This window comes from Haliotis cracherodii, unplaced genomic scaffold (assembly GCF_022045235.1).
Source record: "Haliotis cracherodii isolate W230 unplaced genomic scaffold, xgHalCrac1.p SCAF_7, whole genome shotgun sequence".
NCBI lineage: Eukaryota > Metazoa > Mollusca > Gastropoda > Lepetellida > Haliotidae > Haliotis > Haliotis cracherodii.
In genome coordinates, this window is record NW_027266330.1 from 41,953,227 (window position 1) to 41,977,366 (window position 24,140).

General features: G+C 44.5%; 1 protein-coding gene and 1 pseudogene across 2 annotated transcripts in view; one reads left to right on the forward strand and one right to left on the reverse strand.

The window, feature by feature from the left end:
- The window catches only part of LOC139447689 (uncharacterized protein CXorf58-like), an 84,699-nt gene that overhangs the window by 26,695 nt on the left and 33,864 nt on the right, over positions 1-24,140 (forward strand). For both annotated transcript variants that reach the window (XM_071229126.1, XM_071229127.1), the window contains exons 4-5: positions 279-373; positions 22,307-22,418. In XM_071229126.1, coding sequence (XP_071085227.1) covers positions 279-373; positions 22,307-22,418 — 207 coding nt within the window. The remainder of the gene's footprint in view (positions 1-278; positions 374-22,306; positions 22,419-24,140) is intronic.
- LOC139447827 (jerky protein homolog-like) lies at positions 20,072-21,074 on the reverse strand (annotated as a pseudogene).

A 24,140-nucleotide genomic window follows, 5' to 3' on the forward strand; every position in this document is an offset into this window, starting at 1 on the left:
AGACTAGTTAGCTAGCTGTGTTGGGGTCTAGTGACTAGCATCTTCACAGCCTAGTAGGCTAGCTGTTATATACCCAGGAGAAGAAAAACATGTATGCCACAGATTGAGAATCTTAATAAAAGTCCCAACACATGTGTTTATGTTGTAATAGTTTATTCAGAAGACAAACTTGCTCCTTGAGAATCCTTGCTGTATGTTTGATGATTTTGACAAATGTCTTATAACCTATAATTCATTGACATGTATGTAAACTTATTGTGTGAATCAATTTTCAACAGGAGAATTCGCTGTCACATGAAATTCTTCGTAAGGTGTGCCCGAAAGAGGCAGTGTTTCTGAAAGACAAAAGTTTACAGATAAAAGTTCGATTTCGGTAAGTATGGAGTGTGTTTCGGAGAACATGGAGAATGTCCAAGTAACTCTTACTTTCTTAGGTATAATGGAGACAGCATTCCCAAATACATTCACACCTTAGTATTTAACAAATTGAAATCAGACCTGTTTGTACATACATGTTTCCTTTTCCCCTAAGTAGAAGGGTTCCTAATTAATTTAACATGAATATTGTTATAGTTAACATCATGTAACACAACATATTTGCATTTTGTCTTGTTATCGTAAATGAGGTTGCCTGTCACTCGTCTTCAAATCCTACAATGCAGGTCTGAGCTCAGCTGGCATCATTGCCAATCATTCACTTCAGTATTAGGCCAAGAAATAATTTTCTTCAGTAAATGACAACTGACTCTCCATTCTTAAAAAAATGCCAAATGTTTAAACAATAGAATAACATCACAGATGTGTTTTCATAGCACATCTGATCATAGACACATTAGGAATTTCTGTATGATAACCCAAATAATATTTATAGGTGTTCTACCAAATTTTGGTATGGGGTCTCCCTCATGAAAGACAAGTCAGGTTTCAGCAGTAGAAACTAGCCAGCTGTGTTAGGGTCTGGTGACTAGCATCCTCACAGACTAGTAGGCCAGCTGTGTTGGGGTCTTGTGACTAGCATCTCACAGACTAGTAGGCCAGCTGTGTTAGGATCTAGTGACTAGCATCTTCACAGACTAGTAGGCTAGCTGTGTTGGGGTCTAGTGACTAGTATTTTCACAGACTAGTATTGTGAAACTAACATTTAGTCCACTAGTCCTCTTAATGATAACATATAGCAAAACCCTTAAAAATGGCAAATTTCTACTAGTCCTAATGATACCTTAACTATTGGGCAGTTTGGCAAGGACTACAGGAGTTGTGCCAATTTCTAATTCTGTTAATGAGTCGACAAAGCTGATTAATACTATGATAAATACCACCAAATGTTCAGGTTAGTCAAAGGTGGTGCATTATTCCTCACTCATGTGTCATTTACTTTCAATATCCTTAACCACAATCCCTGGGTCCTAGACCAACTCTTTCTAGGCAATCGTTGTTCCACTTGAGATGGTTGATCAACTTGGAGAAGTTGGACCTGGTCCCATCTCAGTCAGTCAGTTCATAGGAGGCCTATTCAACACCAGCAAGCTTCTTCTAATGGATTCCTGTGGACAGACAACTGAGATACAATTATGGATTCTGCACAGGACATGAGAGTCTGCATTTGCCGGTGTCGGCTCTGGTTGTTGATGTCAGCCTTGGACACAACAACCAGTCTTGGTTCAGCTAAGACCAATCAAGCTTGATAGTCCCATTGCCGTCCAATCTCAGAATTCACCTGAGGTGGTGGACAATGCCACTGAACATTTAAGTCACTGTCTGTTTGTGAGAATTTGATGAATCACTAGAAAAAAGAGACTACATTTGTCCACGCCAACAGATGACAACTTTAGCCAAATTTGGTCCAGATTTTGTGTCAACTGATGGACACACCTAACATTGATCGATTTTGGTTTTGGATTATGATGCTCTAGCCATATCCTGGGAAATCCTCCTCACGAAAAACATCTTTCCTTCTCCAGCAGTATTACCCAGAGTGCTGCTGAAGTTGAGGGACACGAGGGAAATTCAACTGCTTATGGTTGCAACTTATAAGCCCAGGAGACTGTGGTTCCCAGAACTGAGAAAGATCACAGGAAACCCAGCCATGAATCTTCCACAGTGGAAGAAGCAACTTGTCAATCTATGAATGATGCATCCTGAATGTTTGTTTGCAATGTTACTATTTTTTGGCAATGCGACGATTTGACAACAACATTTGAAGCAGATTTTTATTTTGCTGAGAATGTCTTTTCTGTAGTTGACTGGGAGTTGCTTGAAGGCACGACACTTAATAGGATGGTGAATCCTGGAATGATTTTTTACTTGGTTTCTGAAGATGTTCCTTGCTGCTGCTGTCTGTCAACTTCCATTGTTGTTTCAGGTCTTTGAAAGGCATTTAGAAGTGATTCACATAAGGAAGAGAATACATGGATGTCAACTTCTTTATTATGAGGAACACAACGTTTCGGAATATATGTTTAGACCTTCATCACTCCTTCACTTCCTTCCTTTGTTGTTGTTGCCAATGTAGACTTGAATCTCTGAGTGGATCCTGTATATCGAGTAGGACTATTGTTCCTAAATATTTTTACAGCTGGGATCACTTTGCAAGTTGGGTGGAAGCTGAAGAGTCACAATAGCCCAATACTGTGGTAGCGATCATCTTTCTCCAAGGATTTTTGTTTAAACTTATCCTATCTCACACTTTGTTTTCTCCCTTCTTCTTCGATCCTATGTGGGAACGTGCTTGAATCATGTTTCCAGCTTCTGAAAATAAAAATAGCCATAGTTACGTCCAAAAGCTAGGTCAATTACGTGCCTCTCAGGTACGCATGTGTGACCTCTACCATTTCATTCTCTTTCTCATCGCCACTGTGTGGTGACGTGTTTGAAACATCACAGAATTGTTGTCCTTTGCCAAGTTGTTCGAGTATCCTAAATAATATTGAAAAGAAGGACAATCAACGTCCTGCTTGTAATGAATGCAGTTGTACCTATTCCTCGTCAGATCCCCACTCATTATGTTGCGACTGTGAGGGACAGTGCACCCTGGGTTCCCGATGTGCGGAATGTTATTCCCTAACTAACTTGGCTATTAAAGTTTACCAGCACCGCTGTCGTCGGCGTATTGCTGATCGCCCTCTAAAGCGGGTGATTCCAAAGCTAGTACCAGCACATCACGGCCTAGAGACAATCCTGTCGAACCTGTAATTTCTGTCACAGACAAGACCCTCTCAGACAGCATCCTTACAGATGATTTGTGGACTCACGACCTGTCTACTACTCCAAACAAGAAGATACGCATGTCGATGTGCGCTCGGTCTGCCTCACCAACCCGAGTCCCGCTCTCATTATACCAGCGACCGATTGCTCCAGTCCATTTACATCCAGCTCTTGGATTTGGCTCGCTCTACTCCCCCGGGGGCTAGAGATACAGCCGTTGATACGACTTCATCGCTGCTCGTTTTAGACCGTCACACTTTGTTGTGATGTTCACCTTCCAAGACGACAGATCAGCGCTCTCGTTCCAAGGATCGGCGTTCCTGCTACAAGGATTAGCGTTCTCGCTCACAGGATATTTTCGATTGAGTTACCATGCTCGCTCCTCGGCTGATATTGAATGGTCACACCATGATCGTCATCATTCCCGCTCCCGATTGTCTTCAATTGACCACCCGTCAAACAGTTCTTTCTACGACAGAGCTCGGTCATTTGTCGTTGAGTATCACCATAGCGCTATCCTCACCGGACCTTTTCGACGTTTGATGCCTACGCAGCTTGTCACAAGGGATGGGATGCCTACCCATTCTACCATGACTCTTATTACCAGCATCCCGGATACCCTTACAAATGGTTTCCTGACCATAGCTTTTCTGCCGGCTACGCCTACCTGCCTAACAGTTCACAGGATCGGCGTTCGTCATCGTATAAAGAACGTGATCGTCGAAGTCATTCTCAGAGCCGTTGTCATTCAGCGCACAGATCGCTGGATCGTAATCCTTCTAGGTCGGCTCCTCCCGACCCTTGTCCACTTATCCTACCCACGGGTTGGGATCACAGGGATCAACAACAGACTTTTGGAACCATCGTTTGACGCTTTTGAGACTCCGTTTTCGGTTGCCTCCTGCTCGACCCCTCCTGGATTGGGTGGTTCGGCCTCTAATTCGGGCGATCCCAACTGACAGTTCACACCCGTCAGGCGTTCTTGACGATCCCTATTCAACGCCTTCCTTGGTTGGGAGTTTTGGACCAGCGAACCCAGAATTGGTCATACATTGGATAGCTGATACATTGCAGTTACAGCGGACGACTTCGGCTGCGAATAGGTCCTCCGGATTTGCTGTTCCATCGGCTAGTTCGTCCAAGATCACGCTCCCTCCCAGACCGGTCTTACTGGACATTTACTCTAACCTAGATACAGCTTTCACGTCCTTTCGTCGACTACGGGATTGTCTCTACATCCCCCACTTCATCCTTGAAGACACAGGCACTCTTGGCATGTCTACTACGGTCGCCTCCCCAGATACTGACAGTGGTGTTTCTACTCTGTCTCAGAAGATCGGGACCTAACACACTTGGATACTACGTCTCTCTCTCTCTCTCCACTCATTCCCAAGAAGAGGCCTTCACTCGGGGATTAATCAACCTCACACAAGACAAGCTTATTTGCTGACTTGCAGGACGTGCAGAGAGATTCTAGCCTTCAGGTCACAGTGGACCTTCACGTCTCTAGAAAAGACAATTGGAGGATCAACAGATAAAGGATCGCCAATATACCCAATTTGTTCAAGCCCAGCGCGATTTATGTGAGCTTATTTCTTCCCGGTCTAATCCCTTTCGAGGGCGCAGTAGAGGCCAAAGAGGTCAGTGGGGTGATCGCTTTCCTTTACCAGACCTAAGGGCGCTGGAAAACCTTCCCAAGGGGGAGGTTTGGCAGGAACTTGTCTCCTTTTCAAATTGGCATGACTGGGAACATCCGCTCCCAGCCGTTCCTGTTACAGCCACGCCCGTAGGCGGAAGACTCAGGATCTTTACAAGCAATTGGACCATGCTCACAGACCCCTTTGTGACGCAGCTGTTTCAACAAGAGTATCGATTACTGATGATCCATCCCCATCGGAGAACATATCCAGCCAGGCAGCTATCAACATTAATCGACACTGAGGTACGTTTCTAGCAAAAACGCTATCGAATGCCTGGGCGCACTTCCCGGGTTTTATTCCCCATTTTGCTTGTCCCCAAAAAGGACAGTTTAAAATTTTCAACATCAAGGCTTTCAACGCTACGTACCTCGAAAACCCCACCACATTTTTTTATGACATCGATCACGCTACTTCGTACGCTCATTCATCCCAGCGATTATGTGGTCAGTCTCCAAGATGCTTTTCTGAACGTTCCCATCCATCGGGAGCCCCGTCACTTCCTCCGGTTCGTTATTCAAGACCACCATTAGCAATGGAAGGTGCTCCCGTTTGGAACTTCCCTGGCCCTGTGGCTTTTTACCCACCTGACCTGACCCATCACAAAATTCCTACATCTTTGCGGGATTGTGTTAAATTCTAGACGACTGCATTCAACTTCACGCAGATGCCAACTTCCTCCGTCTACAGCTCGCCTTCACAATGCGTCTTCTCAGACGACTCGGCTGTCTATTCAACGAACAAAAGTCGGAACTCATTCCCAACCAATGTCTCCAATTCATAGGAGCCCTGTTCGACACTCGGCAAGGTCTGATGTTTGTTCTCCATGATAGGTGGGTGAAGATTCAACGTCTCGTACCGTTAGCACTCAAACAGCTGCTTCAACTGCGCCAATGGCAACAACTCCTTGGCCTCCTAACATAGGCGCAGGCGCTCACTGTATGGGGTCAACTTCATTTGCGACCTCTTCACTTTTTCTCGCACCCTTTATCAAGATCAACGATTGCCACATGCCTATCTCTCTACCGCTCAGTCTACACCCTCATCTTCAATGGTGGCTGGTCGCGTCGAACTTTTGTGAAGGGGTCTCCTTGACGCCATTCGTCCTGTCCTTCCATCTCTTCATCAACGCTTGAACCGTCGGTTGGGGAGCACATTTTCAAGATTGGCAAGTTGCAGGGCGGTGGTCCGACGTAGAACGTTGCCTTCACATCAACAATCTTGAGTTCAATTTCGCATTGGTCGAACCTCCTCCGGTCCTCCTCCCTCATGAACCAGTCTGACTCATCATTGACTCCCTCAACATACATGTCCGCGCTCGGCACCTTCCTGGGATATCCAACGTCATAGCTGAATCCCTGTCCCAACCAGATAGACCAGCACCAATTGAGTGGTCTCTTCATCCACCAGGCGCCTTTATGACCACAAGTGGACAGCCTTTGAGACTTATTGTCGCGCTCCTGATATTTCCACTCCTACCTCGGTTTCGTCTCAACAGATTGCCAAATATTTACATCACTTGCATTTGACTCAGAAACTTCGGGGATCCACGTTGGCAACCTATCTCTGTCATCGCCACCAATTCTGGTGCAAAGGTTTCATGGTTACGGAGCTACAATTGCTCATCCGTTCCTACAAATTAGCCGACCAAGCTGTTCGTTTTCAGCCTCCTTCATGAAACACCTGGTTTCCGGCAATTACAAACCACTGATGGAGAAGGACTTCGAGACAGTTACGCTGAAGACCGTCTTTTTGTTGGCTTTGGCCACTGCTGCACGGGTTAGTGAAATTCATGTTTTGGATGTCACTAGGGTCCAGTTTTACAGATCCGGAAGTGGCAAAGTGTTCCTGGGGCTTCGTTGGGATTTCGTGGCAAAGAACCAACTTCACGGACAACCGGACCGGCTATTTACGATTCCCCCGCTCTCGGCTATTTTGGGATCGAACGACCATGAAGACCTCTTGTTGTGCCCGGTTTGGGCGCTGTTCGGGCGCTTCGAATATATCTCGATGCGTCTCGCCTCCACAGACATTTCCAGAAGAGACTTTTCACCCTAGACTTGTCAACCGTGTCTACATCGGAAATTTCTCGTACGATGCTATGCTTCTGGCTTAGCTCCATCATTCTGTGAGCGTATACTTTCGCCAGGCTGCCTCCACCTACAACGTCCAATCCTCACAAGACTCGTGTGGTTGCTTCTACCATGGCCCTCCACAGTAACTGCGGCCTTTCAACCATCATGGAAGAGTGCTTTTGGAAGTCCAATACTGTTTTTGAGTTTCACTACCTTCGCGACATTTCAGTCACAGACGTACAAGGGCTCCACAAGTTCGGTCTGTTGGTGTGGGCACAACAACTGTCTCTTCCCAGTTCACGCAGATAATAAACTGTTATCCTACATTATCCTTGCGGGTTACAATTGTATATACAGAATAAATCATTAAACATGTACTTGGTGTAACATGTGTTTTGATTGTTAGGGTTTCCCAGATTGAGTCCCTTTTGGGGGGTGGATTAGCTCATCCGTAAAGACTTTTTTGTCTTAATTTACGAATTTACGAACTCAACCACCTCCGCCATGTCTTCACTAACTTCAACAATTATCCTACCAGCCTAGTTGAACAAACAATCAACAGCATCCTCAGGCCCACACAAAATCAGGAAACTCCTAGAAGCCATCTACATCAAAAGGATCCAGCCAGCAATGAACAGAGCTCAAGGCTACTGATTCCCGCCTGCTTACCATCACCTAATTGCTAAATCCCTATGTCCATCCAATTAATCCACTGGCTTCTAATCATCTCTATCTGTCTGTCCATTTGTCATCCACTGGCTTCCAATTATCTTAATCAGCTCTCTGTGTCCATCAATCATTTTACTGTATAAACATTGATGTTAATAAGTATATATACCTATGTTGTTTAGCACTATCCATCACAACAACAACAACAAAAGATCGGTGTCCGAACCTTTATTCCACTCACCTCTGCCTCAGGTATCTGCGATGTAGGATTTTGGTTCGAAGGTCCATTGCTTTGGAATATGGTTGATCTTTCCTCTTCTCGTTTTGGTTCGCTTCATACACTCGAATGTGTTTGATAACCATGACGAAGCGTTAAAAGAGTTACCAAACCTAGCGCACTCTATGGTCCATGGGAGATAGTTGCTGTGTTTTGTTTGAAGAATTTATGTTCTTCCAGGATCGATTTTAAGTCGTTTCCCGTTTCGCTTATGCATTTACAGCTACGCCGTCGTTCTATATGTATGATGACATACAGGAAAAAACATTCAGCATGTATGCCTGATCTCATGCTGATTCGTTTGAGTAACGTATGGGGATGGGGATCGTTGATCGTGTGTGTTTTTCCCGCTCACGAGTTCATGTCTTTTATTTAGACACCAGACAGTTTTCAAAATTCTAAAACAAATTCAAAATTACACTGTCTAGTCCCAGCTTCCTCGTGCACATATCACGGTTGTAGTCTATACAGGCTAGAGTATCTGCGGCCCAGCATCCAACCATGGGATAAAATGCAGAGCGTGAGATAGGATAAGTTTAAAATTTGGAATTTTAGTATAAATTGTATATTTATATACTTATCCTATCTCATGCGTGATAGGCGCACCCGACCTTCCCCAAATCTCATTTACTCTAGCCTTATAAAGCTCTGCGAAAGAGAATGAATTGGTAGAGGTGCACACATGGTCAGTTCTAGCAGGCACTGTGTGCACGAGAGGCACGTAATTGACCTAGATATTGGACGTAACCATGGAGATGCAGGGGGGCTTGGGTGGCTATTTTTATTTTCAGAAGCTGGAAACATGATTCAAGCACGTTCCCACATAGGATTGAAGAAGAAGGGAGAAATGCAAAGTGTTAGATAGGATATAAGTATATAAATATACAATTTATACTAAAATTTCCAATTTCATTTAGAATGTCAGACAGATAAAAAATCTTCTTTTAAACTCTGTAGCTCAGTCTATCAAATGCAGAATATGCTCTGCCCACTAACACATGCTATATTTTGCTGTGTATTGTTATGTTTGAATGTAACTGAATGTTAAAGGTCATTTCACCTTCGCTGCCGCTGTGGCAATCATTATAAATTTGTGTAATTTTGTCCTTCTTCATAACTACATGTAGTTAAGCCAAAAACATTGAGGAATTAAATGACCATACTGTGAGGATGTCAGAGACTGCTCTTATTTGTTTTGTTTATTTTTCTTTACCCTTGATATCATAAGGAAAAGAATTTACAGAATTGTGTTTGAAGTGATCGATAAATCGCGCAACTCACCGTTATTTACAGCAACCAAGGTCAGATTAGCACTATTGACACCTTGAAACAAACTTTAGATGATGGAGAATGGATATATATATCATAAATGCAATACTTTGACTCATTGAAAGTCATATTTATTGTAGTTGACTATTATATGTCAACATTAAGATTTCGTTATCGCGAGCGCAGCAGCATTGACAGTGATTTGTGAAATTGTTCTAAACTTAAAAATATCCGTCAATAGCGATCAGATGTACCAAAGTGCTATGCTTATGGTTATAAGCTTATTTCAAATATATATAGCAATGCTGCAAGTAAAATAACATGATACTGGAATACATTATTCCTGATAAAATATTTAGTTTCAGGCACAAATCTTCCGATTGTTGTACCAAAATTCTATAAAGTTATATTATTGGGTAAATTTATATGAATTACGGGTAGATTTCCGATAAAGGGTTTGTACAGTCTTAGTTTAAGACACTACACACGGTAATCTTATTCTCTGCACATAAAACAATGCCTAGCAGAACAGGAAATACAATTTAGTCAGTAAATCATCATGTCTAGCGGTGTTTCATCTCAAATTTCAAATTTGTAAATTTGTATTGACAAAGTTGTTATCACCTATTCACTTACCTGAATTCGCTGAAGGGATATGGTGTAATGTTTATCTGTGGAAGACAAACACTTTTTTATTGCAGATATAGGGATTGTGTGTGTTTTGGTTGTGTTTCTTTCCAATTCGCTTTATAGATGGGGAATATAAAGTAGCATTGATTTTGAAGGCTTTTACAGGGGGGTTGCCTTTTGGCTGGGTCACTTTATAGACGGCAATATACGGTATTACATCAAGTGCATTGAGTCATTCTAATACATTTATCAAATGCATTGGTTATCTAAACATGCTAAATGGTAAATAGCTATTTTATTGAATCTAAGGAAATGAGGTTGTACCACATAAGAGTAAAAACTAATCATGTGTCTAGGTAGTGAATGTTTTCTGGAGCTCATCACGTACTCTTGTTTGTCACAAGTTCAAGGTCTTTGTGCCATTCCTCCCTTCCCTCAGATCATAGTGAATGTTTTCTGGAGCTCATCACATTCTCTTGTTTATCACAAGTTCAAGGTCTTTGTGCCATTCCTCCCTTCCCTCAGATCATTGTGGATGTTTTCTGGAGCTCATCACACACTCTTGTTTATCACAAGTTCAACGTCATTGTGCCATTCCTCCCTTCCCTCAGATCATTGTGGATGTTTTCTGGAGCTCATCAAATAGTCTTGTTTGTCACAAGTTCAACATCTTTGTGCCATTCCTCCCTTCCCTCAGATCATTGTGAATGTTTCCTGGAGCTCATCACATACTCTTGTTTATCACAAGTTCAAGGTCTTTGTGCCATTCCTACCTTCCCTCAGATCATTGTGGATGTTTTCTGGAGCTCATCAAATAGTCTTGTTTGTCACAAGTTCAACATCTTTGTGCCATTCCTCCCTTCCCTCAGATCATAGTGAATGTTTCCTGGAGCTCATCACATACTCTTGTTTGTCACAAGTTCAACGTCTTTGTGCCATTCCTCCCTTCCCTCAGATCATAGTGAATGTTTTCTGGAGCTCATCACACACTCTTGTTTATCACAAGTTCAACATCTTTGTGCCATTCCTCCCTTCCCTCAGATCATAGTGAATGTTTTCTGCAGCTCATCACATACTCTTGTTTATCACAAGTTCAAGGTCTTTGTGCCATTCCTCTCTTCCCTCAGATCATAGTGAATGTTTTCTGGAGCTCATCACATACTCTTGTTTGTCACAAGTTCAACGTCTTTGTGCCATTCCTCCCTTCCCTCAGATCATAGTGAATGTTTTTCTGGAGCTCATCACACACTCTTGTTTATCACAAGTTCAACGTCATTGTGCCATTCCTCCCTTCCCTCAGATCATAGTGAATGTTTTCTGCAGCTCATCACATACTCTTGTTTATCACAAGTTCAACATCTTTGTGCCGTTCCTCCCTTCCATCAGATCATAGTGAATGTTTTCTGGAGCTCATCACATACTCTTGTTTATCACATGTTCAAAGTCTTTGTGCCATTCCTCCCTTCCCTCAGATCATAGTGAATGTTTTCTGCAGCTCATCACATACTCTTGTTTGTCACAAGTTCAAGGTCTTTGTGCCATTCCTCCCTTCCCTCAGATCATAGTGAATGTTTCCTGGAGCTCATCACATACTCTTGTTTATCACAAGTTCAAGGTCTTTGTGCCATTCCTCCCTTCCCTCAGATCATTGTGAATGTTTTCTGGAGCTCATCACATACTCTTGTTTATCACAAGTTCAACATCTTTGTGCCATTCCTCCCTTCCCGCAAATCATTGTGAATGTTTTCTGGAGCTCATCACATACTCTTGTTTGTCACAAGTTCAAGGACTTTTTGCCATTCCTCCCTTCCCTAAGATCATTGTGGATGTTTTCTGGAGCTCATCACATACTCTTGTTTATCACAAGTTCAATGTCTTTGTGCCATTCCTCCCTTCCCTCAGGTCATAGTGAATGTTTTCTGCAGCTCATCACACACTCTTGTTTATCACAAGTTCAATGTCTTTGTGCCATTCCTCCCTTCCCTCAGATCATAGTGAATGTTTTCTGGAGCTCATCACATACTCTTGTTTATCACAAGTTCAATGTCTTTGTGCCATTCCTCCCTTCCCTCAGATCATAGTGAATGTTTCCTGGAGCTCATCACATACTCTTGTTTATCACAAGTTCAAGGTCTTTGTGCCATTCCTCCCTTTTCTCAGATCATTGTGGATATTTTCTGGAGCTCATCACATACTCTTGTTTATCACAAGTTCAATGTCTTTGTTCCATTCCTCCCTTTTCTCAGATCATTGTGGATATTTTCTGGAGCTCATCACATACTCTTGTTTATCACAAGTTCAACATCTTTGTGCCATTCCTCCCTTCCCGCAAATCATAGTGAATGTTTTCTGGAGCTCATCACATACTCTTGTTTGTCACAAGTTCAAGGACTTTTTGCCATTCCTCCCTTCCCTAAGATCATTGTGGATGTTTTCTGGAGCTCATCACATACTCTTGTTTATCATAAGTTCAAGGTCTTTGTGCCATTCCTCCCTTCCCTCAGGTCATAGTGAATGTTTTTCTGGAGCTCATCACATACTCTTGTTTATCACAAGTTCAACATCTTTGTGCCATTCCTCCCTTCCCGCAAATCATTGTGAATGTTTTCTGGAGCTCATCACATACTCTTGTTTGTCACAAGTTCAAGGACTTTTTGCCATTCCTCCCTTCCCTAAGATCATTGTGGATGTTTTCTGGAGCTCATCACATACTCTTGTTTATCACAAGTTCAATGTCTTTGTGCCATTCCTCCCTTCCCTCAGGTCATAGTGAATGTTTTCTGCAGCTCATCACACACTCTTGTTTATCACAAGTTCAATGTCTTTGTGCCATTCCTCCCTTCCCTCAGATCATAGTGAATGTTTTCTGGAGCTCATCACATACTCTTGTTTATCACAAGTTCAAGGACTTTTTGCCATTCCTCCCTTCCCTCAGATCATAGTGAATGTTTTCCGGAGCTCATCACATACTCTTGTTTATCACAAGTTCAAGGTCTTTGTGCCATTCCTCCCTTCCCTCAGGTCATAGTGAATGTTTTCTGCAGCTCATCACACACTCTTGTTTATCACAAGTTCAATGTCTTTGTGCCATTCCTCCCTTCCCTCAGATCATAGTGAATGTTTTCTGGAGCTCATCACATACTCTTGTTTATCACAAGTTCAATGTCTTTGTGCCATTCCTCCCTTCCCTCAGATCATAGTGAATGTTTCCTGGAGCTCATCACATACTCTTGTTTATCACAAGTTCAAGGTCTTTGTGCCATTCCTCCCTTTTCTCAGATCATTGTGGATATTTTCTGGAGCTCATCACATACTCTTGTTTATCACAAGTTCAACATCTTTGTGCCATTCCTCCCTTCCCGCAAATCATAGTGAATGTTTTCTGGAGCTCATCACATACTCTTGTTTGTCACAAGTTCAAGGACTTTTTGCCATTCCTCCCTTCCCTAAGATCATTGTGGATGTTTTCTGGAGCTCATCACATACTCTTGTTTATCATAAGTTCAAGGTCTTTGTGCCATTCCTCCCTTCCCTCAGGTCATAGTGAATGTTTTTCTGGAGCTCATCACATACTCTTGTTTATCACAAGTTCAACATCTTTGTGCCATTCCTCCCTTCCCGCAAATCATTGTGAATGTTTTCTGGAGCTCATCACATACTCTTGTTTGTCACAAGTTCAAGGACTTTTTGCCATTCCTCCCTTCCCTAAGATCATTGTGGATGTTTTCTGGAGCTCATCACATACTCTTGTTTATCACAAGTTCAATGTCTTTGTGCCATTCCTCCCTTCCCTCAGGTCATAGTGAATGTTTTCTGCAGCTCATCACACACTCTTGTTTATCACAAGTTCAATGTCTTTGTGCCATTCCTCCCTTCCCTCAGATCATAGTGAATGTTTTCTGGAGCTCATCACATACTCTTGTTTATCACAAGTTCAATGTCTTTGTGCCATTCCTCCCTTCCCTCAGATCATAGTGAATGTTTCCTGGAGCTCATCACATACTCTTGTTTATCACAAGTTCAAGGTCTTTGTGCCATTCCTCCCTTTTCTCAGATCATTGTGGATATTTTCTGGAGCTCATCACATACTCTTGTTTATCACAAGTTCAACATCTTTGTGCCATTCCTCCCTTCCCGCAAATCATAGTGAATGTTTTCTGGAGCTCATCACATACTCTTGTTTGTCACAAGTTCAAGGACTTTTTGCCATTCCTCCCTTCCCTAAGATCATTGTGGATGTTTTCTGGAGCTCATCACATACTCTTGTTTATCATAAGTTCAAGGTCTTTGTGCCATTCCTCCCTTCCCTCAGGTCATAGTGAATGTTTTTCTGGAGCTCATCACATACTCTTGTTTATCACAAGTTCAACGTCTTTGTGCCATTCCTCCCTTCCCTCAGATCAAAGTAAATGTTTTCTGGAGCTCATCACATACTCTTGGTTACACAAGTTCAACGTCTTTGTGCCATTCTTCCCTTCCCTCAGGTCATAGTGAATGTTTTCTGCAGCTCATCACACACTCTTGTTTATCACAAGTTCAATGTCTTTGTGCCATTCCTCCCATCCCTCAGATCATAGTGAATGTTTTCTGGAGCTCATCACATACTCTTGTTTATCACAAGTTCAAGGTCTTTGTGCCATTTCTCCCTTCCCTCAGATCATTGTGAATGATTATTACAGCTCATCACATACTCTTGTTTATCACAAGTTCAACGTCTTTGTGCCATTCCTCCCTTCCCGCAGATCATTGTGGATGTTTTCTGCAGCTCATTGCATACTCTTGTTTATCACAGGTTCAACGTCTTTGTGCCATTCCTCCCTTCCCTCAGATCATAATGGATGTTTTCTGGAGCTCATCACATACTCTTGTTTATCACCCGCCGTGATATTGCTGGAATATTGCTAAAAGCGGCGTAAAACCATACTCACTCACTCACTCTTGTTTATCACAAGTTCAAGGTCTTTGTGCCAAGAAAATCTACATGACATAGTTGTAACCATTTTCCTTAATAAAAATTGTTACCACACAAAACTTCGTTTTTGTATGATATACGACCATACTTACGGGGCCTCACCTCCACGGCGCGTCACGCCAAGGGAAGCAACTCTCACCCAATCACTTTCCTTTATGTCATACACCTGACAGGACGTGTGAATATTCAGAGAGAAAAAGTTTCAAAATACGTGACCTGAGACAACATGACTGACCAAACTGTATGTATGGTACATTTATTTCATTGCAAAAGCGTAATATCTCGCATTGTAAAGTTATAAGGTTGTAATTCTCATAGAAGAAATGTCACGTGTATGGTGCATGAGAATTCAAATGTCCGTAATGGCGTCCATTGTGCGGTTCCACTGTCTGACACATGTAACCCCAAGGCCAACAAAATGGCTTGGGGTTTGGTTATATCATACAGATTTCAACTGCACGTTTTTCCTTTACAAAACCCAAGGTGATGTACTAGATTATAACTACACTTACCTTTTTTAAGGGTTTTTTACACCTTAGCGCGTAACATGCCCACTTGGTGTTTAAAACAAATTTATACTACGGACAATGGCTATTAGTATCGCGTGAGAGTCGCATTATACATTACGCCTTTGCTCCTGTTTTCACAATTGTTAAAATCACGTATCTTTCCGATCTTTAATCACACTGATACACTTTTCTCCTGCCCAACCCAACTCAGTATTTATGGTCTTTTTTACAGACCTTCAAACTTTGTACGGGATGTGGGCTTGACATTCCGCCCAAAGGCCAGCATGATTATTGCCTTAAGTACTTGGTGGAAAAGGGACATGACGACCAGGGGGGGTGTTTTCGCACTAAACTGCACCCACTCCTGCACCTTCTTTAGCAGATATATCTGCTCTGTTCAAGTCGCAGATGGCGTCGATGATGGAGGAGGTCAAGTCTGAGCTCCGAGAGGAGATGCAGGCTGGGCCTTCCCCGTCGTCGGCTCCGGCTCGAGGTGGCTCCCCAGCGGAGGGGTGTCGATCGCTGGCTCATTCACTTCCTCCGCACCTTTATCCCTAGAGGAGTCAGACGCCTTCTCCGAGGCCGAGGCTCCCGCTAGCGGATTAATGGCCCAGAGCCAGGTGGGTTCTCTTGAACCCCCGGCACCTCGGGACCGGGACTTGGCTTCGGGCTGGGGGCAGCCCGGGGATGCGAAGGCCCAGGCCTTAGGGCATCCTTTTCCTACCTCGTCCGCTCACTCGCTTGAGGACGAGTCGATTACGGTCAGCTCGGAATCGAGAGATGAGGAGTGGATGGAGGAGGGAGGGGATGACTTGGAGGCTTCGGGAGCTTTTTCCATCGCATCCTCGTTGAGGCACGTACGGTACAAGATTGTCAGGTGGCTGCACCTATGCCCGAGTCGGATCTGACTGTGTTCCGCCTTCCGGGGGACGCCTTTGCTCCTAGCAAGGCGCCCCAGGTGCAGCTCCGTATCTTGTCCTCCTTGACACACGAGGTCATCGACCCTCTGCCCTCAGGAAGTTCAACCTGCCCGAACTTATTAAGCGGTACCCGTTGGCAGAGGACGGTGACTTCGAGGTGCCAGTGGTCGACGAGTGCGTCTGGACTTCAGTCACCCTTGGGGGGTCTTCGACCCCCGCATTGGCTAAGGCCAAGCAGGGCCGGCGGTTGCCCCCCTTTCCCATGTGCAGCGTGGAGTTGAAGGCTGCTTACATTTGCTTCGAGGAGCAATACCGTAATGCATGGCAACAGCTTTGCATATACGTACACTCCGCTTATCTGTCGGCTGTACAGAGGGAGCTAGTGGGAGAGGGGCCGGACGACTCTTCGGAGTTGGCGGTGCAACTGACAGAGGTTCATAGTCATCTCGCACGGGACGCTATTCGTAGTTGTGCCTCGCAGATGATGTGCACAGTTATGGGCATGCGCAGGCTGTGGATGTCAGTATCTAAGTACTTGACTTCCACACGCCAAGACCTCCTAGCTTTGCCATATAAGATGGGCTCTACCCTCTTCCCTGGGACTCAGCAGGTGGTCAGAGAGGCCGCTCAAATGTATGCCTCCATCAAGGACTCTAAGACCTTGTTGGAGATACCTAGCGTCGAACCGCGTAAGCAGGCCTCTCCACTTGATTTCTCCCACGCTGACGCGCCGGCTCAGAAGTCCGCACCTGCTTGAAAGCAGCCGCTTCCTTCAGGTAAGGGCGGCGGGAGGAGAAAGTGAGGCAGGGGCCGGAGCAAGGCAGCTGGTCGAGGCTTGCAGCCTTTTCGCGGGGCTGGGTTCCCATTAGCGCCCGAAGCGCCTCGGGCGGACCCACAGTCGCAAGTTATCAAACTGCCAACAGCAGCGGTCCACTGCCTCAAGCCGGATTTCCCCTGAAGGAATGGGAGACAGTCACATCAAATCCCTGGACCCTGTCCACTCTAAGGGATGGCCACTTGCCTCGGTGGAAACATCATCTGCCCCCCTCCTCCGGGATAAAGCACACTCCGGTGCCTGCTACCCGAGAGAAGGCGGAATTCCTCCGTGCCGAGGTCGACGTACTTCTTATGAAGGTGGCGATTGAACCGGTTCCCGTGGGACAGGAAAGCAAGGGCTTCTACTCGACATATTTCCTAGTCACCACAAAAGACAGAGGGTTCAGACCTATTCTCAATCTGAGAAGGCTGAACAATCTTATAGAGGTACCGTCCTTCCGGATGGAGACACTGCGCTCAGTGATCTCAGCGGTCGAGACAGGAGAATGGCTAACTTCAATAGACCTAAAAGACGCCTATCTCCACGTACCCATACACCCTGAGTTCAAGAAATACTTTTCTTTCGATGGGAGGTGTTATCAGTTCAGGGTTCTACCATTCGGGATCGCCACGGCCGCGAGGGTGTTCACCAAGCTGATGTTGATTACTGCCCAAGTAGCCAGGTCGAAAGGTCGGTTCTGCCACCCGTCCCTCGACTACTGGTTACTAAGAGCTCTATCACAATCCCTCAGTCAGATAGCTAAACAAGCAGTGATAGACATTCTGATCACACTAGGGTGGATAGTCATTCTCAAGAAGTCAGAGCTGAGCCCTACTCAGAATCTTGTCTTCTTAGGGGCGAACTTCAACACAGTGAGCGGACTTGTATCTCTATCACAAGACCGCATAGTCAAGGTCAGAAGTGTTACTTCCCAGTTTCTTCTGTCCATGAGACACACTGCTCGTACATGGCTCCAGTTACTGGGCAACATGGCGGCGACAGAGGATGTGGTTTGGCGGGCGCGCTTGAGAATGAGACCCATTCAACAAGCACTCCATCAACTTTGGGTGGTGGACCGAGGTCTGGAATCTGTCCCGGGGGCTCCCCCTTGACACTCCCGTTCTGTCTCTCACAGTTCAAACAGACGCGTCACTCTCCGGCTTGGGAGGCATTCTGAACGATCTAGATTCCAGCTAGATTGGACGGACAGAATACTCTGGGCATTCCCCCCAGTAACTCTGATCCCCAAGGTCCTGTCTCAGCTAGCCACTCAGCCTGCGCGACTACTGGTGCTCCTGGCACCTCTTTGGTCGGCGCAGAGCTGGTAGCTGGTTTCCGGTAATAATCAGGTTTCTGGCTCAACCTCCTGTTCTATTACCTTTACGACCAGACCTCCTATCCCAGAACGGGGCCCTCCACCTGAATCCCAGGATTCAGTGGGTGGCTTGGCCTCTGTCGGGAATCGCCTCCAGAAGAGCGGTATTCCTGCACGAGTTGCAGACACAATACTGGCTTCGCAGAGGGATTCGACAATCGTTCAGTACGAGGATAGATGGGCATGCTATGCGTGCTGGTGTGTCGATAGAGGGATTGCAGATCCCTTTTCTGCAGATCTCGTAGAGTTCATCCAGTCGCAACTAGATAACGGACTCCGGGGGTACTCTACAGCTATCGCAGCTTTTCACGTCCCTGGTGACGGGGCACTTCTGAGTGCGAACCCATTAGTGCAGCGCTTTTTAGCAGGTGTGGACAGGATCCGACCGCTTGTATGGCAGATCAGTCCGCCTTGGGACTTGTCAATCGTTCTTGATTGGCTGTCCGGTCCTTCCTTTTGGGATCTGTCGTCTCTCTCTCTTCAGCTGTTGAGCTGGAAGACGGCGTTCCTTGTGGCGGTAACGTCCAGCAGACGGGTAGGCGACATTCACGCAATGTCAGCCGATCCTGAGCTAACTGTCTTCCACCGGGACAGGGTCAGTATTCGGATGCTGGATTCTTGCCATCCTAAGGTCGCACACGCCTTCCACGTGACGGCTCCTATTGAGCTACCTGCTCTTTCACAGCCTTCCTCGTCGGGGACCACTGCAAGACATGCTCATGTCTTGGATGTCCGCAGGACCCTCAAGGCCTATATCAGCAGAACTAAGGGTATCCGTAAGGATAACCAACTATTTTGCTGTCATGGCAGTAGGAAGGCTGGCTCACCTGTGAGCAAACAAACTATCTCCAGGTGGATAGTGTCTACTATCTGTACTTAGTACACCCTTCAAGGCAGGGACCCCCTACCAGGTTGAAGGCTCATCCGGTTAGAGCAGTGGCTACGTCACAAGCTCTGCCCATTGAGGAGATCTGCTCATCGGCTGTTTGGAGCCAGCCGAGCATGTTCATCAAACATTACCGACTCGAAAAACACTCAAGCGAGCGTGCTCGGTTTGGTCAGTCAGTTCTCCGAACTGGGCAAAGTTCTGCATCTCTAGCCGATTGAGCCTTCAAGATTTTAGCCTGCTCGGACCGGTTATAAAACTGCTCAGTAACAGTCTGGATTCTATCTTCTACGGTCGATAAATTGTCCGTCCTTACTACCCGATTATACTCGTATTACACAAGCACTCCTCAGATCCTCAGATATCCTCTGGCCTAGCTCAGCGCGGTTATAAGTTTCTCGTTACCTACACCCATCGCTTCTTAGGCTGTGCAACTTCGTCATCATCTTCTTCGTCATCTTCAACATCACTTGACTGAGCGTCTTCGATCACCTGATCATCAGATTTATTTTCTGACACTGGGTGACATGTGATGACAACCCCCAAAGTCGGATTGATGTCGAGGGCATTTTCTCTGGCATACTCTCGGGACAGTGATAACAGTTTCAGTGAATCCATCAAAGTCGTCAAATGCATATCCCAGCAATTTTCTATTGTCATCGTTATAATTTGTTTCCAGGGCTATTGAGTTGTGAATATGACATCTTTCATTGTCATGGACTTTATGTATTTGGTCAGTGACATTTCAGAATCTAGTAAGTTGTTGATCAGTTATCTCTTGCTGTGGGATTTGAAAGCGTTATTGATTCCTTGATCTAGGGGCTGTATGATTGATGTCGTTTTCGGCAGGAGAATGGCCTTGATCTTGCCGTCATGTGATGTCAACATTGAGGCGGGTTGATGGGCTGGGCAGTTGTCTAACAACAGGATTGCCTTTTCTTCTAGCTTATGTTGTCGGAGGTAGTCTCTTACCCTGGGGATGAAGTTCTTAATAAAACAGTCTTTAAAAATGTAGGCAGTCATCCAGGCATTCTTCAAACTGGTATAGTTCACTGGCAAAGTAGACTGGTTAACGTGGTGGAGGGCATGGGGGTTCTCTGATGTACCTATCACTAGTGGCTTCAAATTGTGATTACCGGTCCGGTTACAAGCAAGGAGCACTGTGACACGTTGCTTGGCCTTCTTGAAACCTGTCCCCTGCTTGGGGTCATTTTTCTCAGCAAGATTCTTGTCAAGGAGCATGCCATAGTACGGGCCCGTCTCATCAGCATCTGCTCATCATGCAGGTCTTCCACGGCAGTGATGTCTCCAAGTATGGTTGGATATGCTGCAGTTGATTCCACATCTGCCGATTTAGTCTCGCTGCTGACAGTGATGGATTTGAACCTGTGACGTCACTGAAATCTCAATAACCAGCCATCACTTGCCTTGAAGTTTTCGGAGTTGCTGTTTATCTGTCTTGACAGATTCTGGGCCTGGACCTTGGGAATTTCACCGGAAAGGGGAATGCCCTTATGTCTTGACTGAGTGAACCACTCGAACAAGGTCTTGTCAAGAGTACTGTTGTCAGCTCCATGAACCTTTTGTCTGCAGTCATTTGCTGTTGTGGCATTTGGTGGCGATGAACTGAAGTTTTTCTCGTTCTTTATCCAACCCCTGATGGTTCCCGCAAGAACTCCTGACTCATGGCTCACACTGGTCTGTGAAGCACCATCTCTAACTTTACTTTCTTTACTACGTCTAACTTTTCTTGCATTGTGTACACTTTCCTCATGTTGAAGTTAGAATGGACTTGATCTGATAAATTCACTTTATATACAGTAACGTATGTGAAGCCAGATTAATCGGTTTGGTACGGTTAATTGATCCGAATCAAAAGGGAATGACCGCCAGTATGAACAACAATACATTCATGTCTGTGTAAAACTTTGAGTATTAAAAATGTACATAAATTTTGGGAGCCATGCATTACCGCTAGCTGTAACCGACATAGAGCTTTATCGAAGGGCACACTAGTGAGGGATCACTGTATAGTGTAAGCGTTAACACCGGGCATCTACTCTCCCATCTTCCTGGTACCCAAGAAGGACTCAGGCAAGATTTCCGTGTTCAACAAATGCTACTTGAGACTGCTCAGGACCAGTATCAATGCGCTCAATTTCCTGATCAGTCTGGACCTGCAGGATGCTTACCTGCATGTACCTATCCATCCCAACAACCGCAGGTTTCCCAGGTTCCAGTTCAAGGAGGTCCACGACCAATGGGTGGTCCTGCCGTTTGACATTTCAGTGGCCCTGTGGCTACATGAGTGCGATTACATTTACACCAACACTATTCCAATCATCAGGAAATGAGCATTTTCAGATCATTATGAATTTGTCAGATCATAGTGATTGTTTTCTACAGCTCATCCCATTTTCTTGTTTGTCACAGGTTTCATGACCTCGTGCCCCTACTACCTTCCTTCAAATCACCGTTTATTCCCTCTTGATGTTACTGCCTCTGTGGTCTAGTGGTAGTGCATCCTCCTGGATAGGGGAAGGCTGAGGGTTCGATCCCCGTCCGCATCATACCAAAAAACGTTAAAAGATGGTACTTGTTACCCTGCCTGGTGCATAGTTTGGACTAGGACAAGCAACCACATGCACGCACGCACATACTCACACGCACACGCACACGCACACGCACACAAACATGCACACATACGCACACGCACACATACGCACACGCACACAAACGTGCACACAAACCCACACACACACACATCGCTACATAAGGGCAATAATCTTGGGCACGATGTTAAACCCCATGCCAACTCACCCCATCCCTCTTGATGTTACTTGTTTGTGTGCCTACTGTCAATTTAGAAATAATTGTAAACCAGCTTTTATAATCCTTTATTTCCCTGTGGCTAATTGTTAGTTAGATGATAGGTAGTGTTACAAACACCTAAATATGGGGTCGTCTGCTACATAGTAATTTAAATGTATATATATACCTTTTCAGGTTTGGAGGAAGTGAATTTCCTCCTATGATTTTCTTCAAGATTTTCTACAACACAGATGGGAAGGGCATTAAGTACATAAGTGGCAAGAAGATGATTAAACCAGCATCTGAGGTAGGTGCACAGTACGTTTCAGACATGTTTTCAGATACAGCTCCTTGTGTCTGTCAGGTCAGAAATGCAGTGCTTTTGTTGAAGAGTCCAAGCGTCACCTGACTGTTTAAACTTACATACTCACATGGAAATGAACTGTTCGTGTTTAGTATGATCCTGCATGGTTCAGTTTGTCACAATGAAGGCTTTGGCACATGAATATCAACAGTCACAGATAGTTCATTCCATGTTCATAATGAACTTAAACCAAACACCCAATAGTTATCAGAAAGGTGCATGTTTGCTTTTTTTTCACCTGGCATATAATGTTGGGGGGATATATTCATCATCTGGCCTATCTGTCCATCCATCCATCGTCTTCCCAAGGTAAGGGAGTGAACTGACTGTAAAATTCCAGTTTCCATCCTTGCCGATCTAGGCTGGAATTTTTGGTCTCAATCATAGCCCCAACAGTGGCTATTACAGTTACGTCCCTTGTATCTCCTTCCTATTGACCAATCAGACTCCACCTGTCATATCATTTGCTTTTGCTTCAAATATAATGGCAGCGTCGTCCAGTCTGATTGAAAATCATGATCTATATTGGAATAAAATGGGTCTTACCTCGTGAAGTGCATCAGATCACGTGAGCACCTTAATTAAAAATTGAACCGATTTGAATAATATCTGTTAATGCCCAGCTGAAGGTACACATGCTCTGCAAATCTTGCAATCGTCCAAAATCTGCACAGCAGTTCACTAATCGGATGTCGATTTCGTTACGCGATTTTGATTGGACTATACATAAACTTGTTAGTCCAGCCAAAATATAACTCCATAACTTTTATAATCAGTCTTGTTATGGTATGTCATGTTGTCCGTTATGTGTCCATCCATCCATCTGAAGGGACCAGTCTGGAAGAAGGGATGAGCCTCATACTATAGAAGCATGTCTAGCATCATGTCTTTTAGAGTCTTCTAAGTTATCAGGAAATCTTAAACATTGTTATCAGCTGGTTATGATTTGTAGCAACACAATTGTATTCAGATTTTTTCAGGCCAGTAAAAATAAAATCATTTTAATTTAAAATAACTTTAATTGTTTTGAGAATTTTCTTTCTCAGGAACCACTAAGAGATCTTAGAGCTACGACTTACATAAACCTATATTAAAGTGTAGGAGTTACGATCACCTTAGGTGTTAAAGTATGGGAGTTACAATCACCACAGGTGTTAAAGTATGGGAGTTACAATCACCACAGGTGTTAAAGTATGGGAGTTACAATCACCACAGGTGTTAAAGTATGGGAGTTACAATCACCACACCACAGGTGTTAAAGTATGGGAGTTACATCCTAGGGGTTAAAGTATGGGAGTTACAATCACCACAGGTGTTAAAGTATAGGAGTTACAATCACCACGGGTATTAAAGTATGGGAGTTACAATCATCCTAGGTATTAAAGTATAGGAGTTACAATCACCACAGGTGTTAAAGTATGGGAGTTACAATCACCACAGGTGTTAAAGTATGGGAGTTACAATCACCACAGGTGTTAAAGTATGGGAGTTACAATCACCACACCACAGGTGTTAAAGTATGGGAGTTACAATCACCACAGGTGTTAAAGTATGGGAGTTACAATCACCACACCACACGTGTTAAAGTATGGGAGTTACATCCTAGGGGTTAAAGTACGGTAGTTACAATCATCCTAGGGGTTAAAGTATGGGAGTTACAATCAC